The sequence below is a fragment of the Phaethon aethereus genome (assembly GCF_964289735.1).
Source record: "Phaethon aethereus genome assembly, contig: HAP1_SCAFFOLD_281, whole genome shotgun sequence".
NCBI classification, from domain to species: domain Eukaryota; kingdom Metazoa; phylum Chordata; class Aves; order Phaethontiformes; family Phaethontidae; genus Phaethon; species Phaethon aethereus.
The window spans coordinates 894-9,872 of NW_028114272.1; the positions used below are offsets into that span (position 1 = coordinate 894).

At 53.9% G+C, this 8,979-nt stretch overlaps 1 protein-coding gene across 1 annotated transcript; it reads left to right on the top strand.

The window, feature by feature from the left end:
- Positions 1 to 1,085: 1,085 nt before the first annotated feature.
- LOC309416138 (microtubule-associated protein 1 light chain 3 alpha-like) lies at positions 1,086 to 8,413 on the top strand (the record flags this gene model as incomplete). Its single annotated transcript, XM_082015714.1, has 3 exons — positions 1,086 to 1,184; positions 6,212 to 6,318; positions 6,837 to 8,413. The coding sequence occupies 3 exons, from the start codon at positions 1,086 to 1,088 to the stop codon at positions 6,997 to 6,999; spliced, it is 369 nt and encodes a 122-aa protein (XP_081871840.1). The 3' UTR covers positions 7,000 to 8,413.
- Between the last annotated feature and the right edge of the window lie 566 nt (positions 8,414 to 8,979).

The following is an 8,979-nucleotide window of genomic DNA, read 5'->3' on the forward strand; positions in this document are numbered from 1 at the left end:
GGATGTGCTGTTGACTCTCTTGAGGGACAAGATGCCTTGCAGAGGAATCCAGATAGACTGGCGCATTGGGCAGGGACATCTTTGACTGTATCAGGTTGCTCAGAGCCCCATCCAACCTGACCTGGGATGTTTCCAGGGATGGGGCATCTACCATCTCTCTGGGCAACCTGGGCCAGTGCTTCACTGCCCTCATTGTCAAAAATTTCTGCCTTACATCTAGCCTAAATCTACCCTCTTTCAGTTTAAAACCATTACCCCTTGTCCTACCACTACAGGCTCTGCTAAAAGGTCTGTCCCCAGCTTTCTCAGAAGCCCCCTTTAAGCCCTGGCAGGCTGCAATAAGGTCTCCCCGGAGCCTTCTCTGCTCCAGCCCGAAGCACCCCAGCTCGCTCAGCCTGTCCTCACAGCAGAGCTGTGCCACCCCTCTGAGCACGTTTGTGGCCTCCTCTGGCCTCGCTCCAACAAGTCTCTGTGTCTCCTGTGCTGAGGGCTCCAGAGCTGGACGCAGCACTGCAGGGGGGTCTCCCCAGAGCGGGGCAGAGGGGCAGAATCCCCTCCCTTGCCCTGCTGGCCATGTGGCTTTGGGTGCAGCCCAGGCCCTCGTTGGCCTTCTGGGCTACGGGCACGTCGCCGGCTCATGTCCAGCTTTTCACGGAGTGTGACACAGCCCTTGGGTCTCTCTGAGATAGCACAGAAATCCATGCTTCCACCTGGCTGCACATCTCAGAAGCACCCCACTTCCTTTCAGACTGCGACGGCTTCAAGGCAGGACCCCCGGCCAACAAACTGCCAGCCCCACTTTTCCTCTTCTCAGGGCTCGTCATGGGGTGTACACGGCTGGCCTCCTGCACCGGGGGCTTCTACACACACGTCTGCTGAAGACCATCAGACCGTTACCAACGACGCCGTGAGGCAGCCGCAGCAGCGAGCGGCACCCCCGAACACGGCACGGCCCGGCCCGACCCGGCCCGGCCCGGCCCGCCGGAGGAAGAGGCGGGGCGGCGGCGGCGGCTGCCTTCCACTTCCGGCCTCCGCGCGCAGGCGCCGCTGGGCCGGAGCGCTGGCGGGAGCCCCGCCGCGCTGCCATGGCGCCGAGGCGGCGCCGGGGCCTGGCCGCGGCGGGCTCCCTGCTGCCGCTGCTCTGCGCCCTGCTCCGCGCCGCCGCCGACACCAGCACCGGCCGGGTCGGTCTGGGAGCGGGAGGGGCGCCGGGCGGGGCGTCGAGCGGGGCCGGGCCGGGCGGTTCTGTGAGGCGGCGGGGCCGGTGGTGCCGCAGCTGGGGCCGGGGTACCGTGGGGCGGGAGGGCCGGGGCCGGGTTGTGCGCTGGAAAGCTGGGCGGGCAGCGGCTCCTCGGCGCCCGGCTCCAGCCCCGTCGCCGCCCGCCAGAAGCCTTCGTGCATCGGCTGTGGGCCCTCGTCGTGCCGCGCTCCGAGGCGGCCGGTCTTGGTTGCTGCTGCCGGGCCGGGCTGGGCTCAGGTGTGCGGCCGCTGGCAGCCGTTCTGCTGTGCCTGGGCAGGTTGGGAACCGGCAGGCGAAGGCAGTCGTGCCCCTCCTGTGTGCTGCTGAGCATCAGCGTCCCGGGAGGAGCTTTGGTTGGTGCGTGTGCGTTGTGTCGTGGCCCTTTTCCTTCGCCCGCTGCCGCGTCCGAGCCTGGCCGGGGGGGAAGGGGATACGCGAGGGTAGCCCAGCCCCCGTCAGAACTGTTTTGGTTAGCGTGCTCTGCCCTTGCTGCTCAAGGACAGCTTGTTTTGGTCAGACCGAAGGTCCGCGTGTTCCAGCACGCTGTTTGTCAGAGGCCAGTGCTAGGTGCCAAGGCAGTGGTAGCAAATGTCCAGTCTCCAAGTAGTTTTGTAGCTCAGGTTTGTCTTGAGCCATTGGTGATGTCCGTCTTGAATAGCTCTGTATGTCCATTTACTTGGTGAACTTTAACGTGCCTGGCCCAGATGCTGCCTTACACCTTTTTTCTCCTGGTTTGGTAGCAAGGCCTTCCTGTCTTGCCAAGGGATTCTGGTATCTTCTTGTTGTCACAGAGAAATGGGGATTGTTCTCCCTCTTGAGCTCCTCCTGACGTGAGCCTCTCTCCCGCTGCTGTGTTATGCTGAGGGAAAGTCGTGCATCTCCCCTCCCCGCTGCTCTGAGTGATCAGGCTGCCAGTGTGAGAGCAGCGCGCACAGATGGTTCGTCAGTGTTTGTGTCCTGTGGGTCAGAGGGAATGTCCTCATGGCTGGAAAAATCTTAGAGGATATATGTCGATCTCATAGTAATCCTTGTCCAAGTATTGAATCGGAGGGCTGGAGTGTTGGCCAGAAGAAAGAAAGTGAAAATAGTTGAAAAGTTATGGTGGAAAGTTTATGAAAGCAAGCGTTCATTCGGGTTTTATTGGCATTTGCTCATAATAGCGAATTAATCCTTTTTCTTGTGGTATCAAAGTGAAGGTGTGGGGCGGGAAGAGAGGGGAGGGGAAAAAAAAATCCTGAATTAATGGGCGTTTTTGAAAACGCTGTTCTTAGCCTTTTGACAAATTTGACATGTGGTTTTATCTAGGGCTGCATTTTGCGGGGGCGGCGGGGAAAAGGGGCAAAGCTCCTTGAGGAGAGTTGGCTATTTTCCTGTTCTGACAATTTGCTAGATACCTGCTATTAGTAGAGGAAAAGTGCATCTAACCAGAGTCCCTGCAAACCTTCTGAGTGTGTTTTTTGGTTGTTTTGTTTCTTTTTTTGAAAGAAATACTCCTGTGCTTAGTGCAAGTGTAAAGCTGAACCTGTGTTTGCAGGGATTGCCCAGGGCCGTTAAGCCGTTTGCTTGGAGTGGTGGTCCAGAGGCAGCAGTAGGTGGTCGGCAGTGGGTTATTGGGAGCATGCTGCTGTGGGGACTGAGAAATCTCACAATTGCAAGGCAACAGAGTGCACAGGAGGTCTCTGGAACAAGGACAGGGCTTCTTGGGCATTTCTGATGTCTGCCCCAGTTACTCAGTAGGGATGGCGGCTGTTTTTAATAGGCAGGTCTGCATGCCTCCATCACCCTGGGGACCTCAGCGCTGCTTGACTGGCCCAAATTACTAGTTTCAGTGAAGTTACCTCCACTGAAAGCAAATGGTGGCATCATCCCAGTGTGAAGGGGTCTGTCCTGAATACTACGGCGTGTTTGGGCCGTGCAGAGAGGTCTCTTAGGTTGCGTGATAAAAAGCTCATCTGCACACCCACAGAGGAGCATGGAGAGGCAACGGCAGGTGAGGGAGCCCAAATAAATCCCCTGCCCCGGCACAGTGGTGCACAGAAACCCAAAGTGCAGACTTGGAGGAAGGGGCAGCCTTTTCTAGGCTCCTGCAAGGGCTGTGCCAGGGAGCTGCAGGCCCAGTGCCCAGGGCTGACATGACTCAAGATGGATCAACAAAAAACCCAATAAAATAAATCTAAAGGATATACATTATCCACAGTCCTACAGAGACACCTACATCTACTCAGTAGCACCAAGAATCTGTTGTGGGTGTAATTAAAAGCAGTTAAAACTCGGGAGCTGCCACCGCTCCATGCTCCCAGGTTGGCCTCATCCTCTACCAAAATCCCTTTCCACGTCTTCAGACTGGCCCCAGAACAAGGTCTGAGTTTTGAAATGCTGCCCAAGCCCCCTCTGCAATGGGACTGGGACCCCAGGCTCTGCCCTAAGCCTTTCCACCTGTGCCCAGCTCATGTTATTTCTGCGGTGAGGTCTATGGTGGGTTCCCACTGCAAGAGCAGGCGTCCCACACTGAGGAAGCCCCTGGCCTGAGGCAGCAGCTTAGAAGAGGATGCGGCAGGGGAGGTGGCTTTGTATACAAGCCCTGTGGCCACAGGGATGTAATATTAGCATGTGATCATGCGTTTCCCTCCAAAGCTAGACAAGAACATTTTGTCCATTGGCCACCTATTCCCATAGCTGGGTTACCCAAAGAGCAGCTCGTGTTCCGGAGACAAGAAACTGTTGGAGCTCTTCTACATGACAGGCCCTCTGTCTCCTCAGGGCACAAGGCAGTTGCTGCTTTAACAGCCAGGACATCCTTCTCAGCCCATTCTCGGGCTAATTAAGAGGCTTTTCTTTGTGGGATGGAACTGGCTGGTAATTAGAGATGTCCGCCTCTGTTCCTGCTAGATGTGAGAAATGAGGCACAGCCCAGGTGCGCAGGGCCCTCTCTGCCTCTTTTGTATATGCACAAACAGTTGCTGCGTAGCTGCCCCGTTCTGCAAACTGCCGTTAGAAACTTGAGGTCCCGCTCTTGCCTGTTTCCCAGTGGCCAGAGCAGCATGCCCTGTGTGTGGTTGTTGTGAGTGTCCAGCCCCTTGAGACTGTTCATCTCCCAAAAATTCTTGTCTGTCCAAGTAAGACTCAAATTAAATACAGTAGGATGGCTCTGCTTGTCTTTCTCCTTCCTCTGCTCTCCTCCTGGTGGGAGGAAGGGACATTAGCAGGTTGGTGAGGGGCATCTGATGTACGATTTAGTCTGTTGCAGAAAATTAGTCTTTCATCAGGTCTCCGTCTTGCCAAAGGCGCTGAAGGAGTAATACCTGGCTTTCTCTGGTCTTTTTCTCTGGCACTCTTGCTTAGTATCAAGAGGAGACAATGGACAATGTGAGAATACATTTGTGGATTCACGGAGGCCTTCGTATGCTGCTTGTCCAGCCCTCGGGCTCCTGGGTTCCCCTTGTGTGAGCTTTGTCCAGGATGGGCTCTTCAGAGGACATTTAGGTAGAGAGCTCTCGCCAAGGTGCCTCGCACTCCTCCCTCATCCGGGAACTGCCTGCAAGAAAGCTTGGCCCGTCCGGGCGGGCCTTGAGACAAGCAAGTCTGGGGAACTCATCAGACATTCCCAGCTCACTGGTGATACCGCAGCATCCCAACCAGTGTCTGATTTGCTTTAGGGTAGAGGCAGCAGCAGTTACGTTGCTGCTGCTGATGGAGGCTGGTGTGTCAACAAATGATTAAGGGAAAGGCAAATCAACGTTCCCAGAGGTTCCCTTCATGCTTTTGGCTCCACAGAGCCATCCTCTGGGGATCCTGCTCTCTGCGTGCTGCTCCATCCCTTCACTATCCAAAGGCATTTGCAGTCTTCCGTGTGTTTTTGGAAAAGACCTGGGAGAATTATTTGTGGGAACTCCTTGCCTTATAGTGAAAAATAATGTTCAGTCTCAACTCGGAGAGGATGATGAACTGATTAGTATACAAGCGTCTTTCTGTGGAGAAAACAACTACGTACTGGAGAGATGTGAGAGTCAGTGTATCACTGTAATGGGCACGTATTGAGCTTTATAAGTAATGTAATTACTTCTTTTAACTGCCTTCTTTCTTAGAATACAAATAGTGCGTTTCCAAGCTGGTGTAGAATAGCAGTTGTAGCCGTCAGCGGACACTCCTTAACAGAAGAAATTCATTAATTGTAATAGCAGGAAAACCGAACTAAACATTGTTTAGCCATTTCAGAACGTAAGTGTGGTAAGGCCTCTTGGTTGGGCTGTCCCCGTGGTGGCACTGTGCCGAAGTCTGGAAGCTCACCGCGCAGTTGTGGTAGCACACAGGAGAAACGTCCATGGGTTTCTGATCCTTTTTGGCGTCAGTGTGTCTAGCATTAACATGAGGAGTGGGACTGGTGAAATCCAAACTACCCTTTTCTGAAGGAATGCTTTGGGTGGTTTCAGGGTGATTTCTAACAGCTCCTTGTTGGGGAATATCCGCAGCTCTTCCCGAGCAAGCAGGGTGACGCTGAACAGCAGCAGCCCCGAGCAGTGGCACAAAAGGGAAGAAAAATGTCTCTTGCTGTGCACCATGAGTTCAATCCTTAGCTCAAGCCAGCAAAACCTGTGGTTTTGGTCAGTCTGAAAATGATGTTAAAATACACTTCACTCCTCTTCCGGATCTCCTGCATGTCAGGAGAGGTAGCTATATCAATCCACTGACGCCTGCTGTTTGTCAGCCAGCCAGAGCAAGTGGTGCTGTAGTTCACTTACCTTGGATGCTCTCCACCATGTGGCTCAGGCAGACAGATGACTCGTTGCTCAAGAGCTGTCTGTAGCCAACCTGATGGTCATTGCTCATGTCCTTTTTTTTTTGTTGTTGTTTTCCTGGGAGGGTGAAGCAAAGTGGGGCCTTAGCTCAACTTTTCCACTTGTTCTAGTTTGACCTTGAGGCCAGTGCTTGGGGCACTGTAAACTGTGGCTGACCCTGATGACTTTCTCCCAGGTCATCATCGAACGCTATAAAGGGGAGAAACAGCTGCCAGTGCTGGACGAGACCAAGTTCCTCGTCCCAGGCCATGTCAACATGAGTGAATTGGTCAAAATAATCCGGTGAGTGGGGTGGCCCCGGCTGGCGTGCTGTGAGCCTGTCCTCACCCACAGGCCCTGCACACAGGGTGGTGGGGTGAGGGTGAGGCAGAGGCAGCTGATGAGGGTGGTGATGGGGACATGACAACCACAGCATCCTTGTGTTGTGGTACAGTGCTTGGGGGGCTGAGGGGAGGCAGGTTCCTAGCAACTGGTGAGGAACCGTGACGTCTCCCTCATAGGGATGCCCCATGAGCTGATGAGGGGGACTCCAATCCCCTTCTTTTATCCTCCAGCTCAGATGGAAGAGGCCCCTCTGCTTTGCCCGTGCCGGCAGCGCTTGGAGAAAGGGGCTTTGCAGAGTCCCGACTCCGGAGGCCTTGGAGCCCCGAGCAGCTCCGCTGGGCTCACAGGCACCATGTCCTGAGCCTGTGGGAGGGCCTGGCCCCATGTGAACAGCATTGCTGGGGGGAGGTGGACGTGCCGTCGCGGTGCCTGCCCCAGGTGGGTTGACTCAGGCCCTCCTGCCCTTGCCCCCACAGGCGTCGCTTGCAGCTGAATCCCACCCAGGCTTTCTTCCTGCTGGTGAACCAGCACAGCATGGTGAGTGTGTCCACCCCCATCTCAGAGATCTACGAGCAGGAGAAGGACGAGGATGGCTTCCTCTACATGGTCTATGCTTCCCAGGAAACCTTTGGCTACTGAGGCCTGCCGGGAGGTGGCGTGTCGAGACAGATGAACTGTGGCGCACAGGCCCCTGGCCTTGGAAGACAACACAACCAGAGGGGACTGTGCTGACTCCCTTTCCCTCCCTCCCTCCCTCCCCTTCCCATCACCCTGTCACCAGAGGCTCGTGGCGTGTGTTGGACTTGCACAGCCCTTCACCTCTGTGTCGATGGGTCCCGCTCCCTCCACGCACGCACACCCATGTGCGCACGTACGTACAGACACCCACGCGCACCCATGGGGCCTCGGCTTCCCATCCCCTGCGTGTAACCTTCGGCTGCTCTCACCGTGCTGTGTATGTGTGTGCGCGCGTCCTTGTAGCCTGCTGCCAGAACGGTTCGGCCGGTGACGGAGAGAGGACAGGACACTGTCGCCTTTGCTTTCAGCACAGGGAGAGCCGCCTCTCCTCCAAGACACTAGTAAAGGGCAGGAGGTCTGCAGAAGCAGCAAACAGATGTTACCATTGCTCCCGAGTTTTAATTGATTTTAATTACACCCATATCAGATTCTTGGTGCTACTGAGTAGATGTAGACGTCTCTGTAGGACTGTGGATAATGTATATCCTTTAGATTTATTTTATTGGGTTTTTTCTTTGGGTTTGTTTTGGGTTTTGGTTTGTTTGTTTGTTTTAAGGGATAGATTGGAATGGGGAGAGGGGGTGATCTTTCCTGTATTCTGTAGGTAAATAAATTGGGCTTCGTTGCACTTTAAAGCATAGTAGATGTCAGAGTGGAATTTACTTTTAATTTATACGCGTTGGCCGTATATAGTGCTGCTCCTCTGTTGACAGTTGTACCTAGATTGTCTTTATTCCTTTTTTTTTTTAAATAAAATTGATTTCCCTTCTCTCTGTCTCCCCATTGCATGCCATTTTTCAGTCTCAGTGTGGCAAAGAATTTGCTCAAGGAATGTACTGATTTATATTTGCTATGTTCCCGTTCCTGTTTCTCATGTATTATACCGAAAAAATGTATATGATAAAATCTCACCCAGTTTAATCTAGACAAAGGTAAATATATATAAAAATATATATATATATATATATAAAATAAACATGAATTCAAGTTGTGTCTTGTAGGAATGTTCTGTTCCCATCTCATTTGTCTGTGTTAATGTCCCTGGTGTCAAGTAAGAGCGATGTGTGTTCCCCGTGTTCGCTGGCGCATTGTTTGCCTGCCCAGGCTTTGGAGCTGGTTAGTCCAAGCTACGGCAAAACCGGCTGGCTGGGGTTGAGGGGCTGAGGCAAAAGGTGGAAGCTCGGTTTAGAGGACAGAGCACTGGTTAGCCAGGTGGGAAGCATGGGAAGCCCTGCCCTACCTGTTACATAGTGTTAGGTAAGTCTCTGACCCTGTGACCAAGTTTCCTCATCTGGGGGGAAAAAAAAAAAGAAAATAGAGGTGGGGGGCATTTGCAAAGTCTCTGCTTTTAAAGGAAGCTTTGAGCAGTGCAGATAATCTCCCTGAGCACTCGGTCAAAACTCTTTTCCAACCAAAGGCAGGGGCTGGTGGCCGTTTAGCATTTCAGTGTGTTTCCCTGCCCCTCGGCTCGCTCTAATTCCTTTGCCCAGCAGAGAGGGGTTTAGATACTGTTTCCCTGAGTTACAGCTGACTGTCTTGTTTATGTCCCACGCCTGCAGGAAATCTCCTGTCCAGGGAAGGAGCTAGTGTAAGGGACAAGACCCAGCGGAGTGCACGCAGGTGGGCAAGCGCTGAAGAAAGATGGTAGGAAGCCAGCTGGAAGCAACAGCAGCCAGCAGAGTGTGGGTGAGAACAGTTGCCCCACTGGTCCTGGCAGTGGGAGCAGCAATGGGGCTTGCCCTGTGTTAAGCACCAGCCTCATGGTATTTAAACTCTAGTCGCTGAGCAAAGGTCCTCTCGCATCCACCTCTCTGTGGGATGGGCTCCTGCAGGTGATGCGGCCCCACAGCAGCGTCAGCCCAGCTGAGGCGTCTCCCTTTG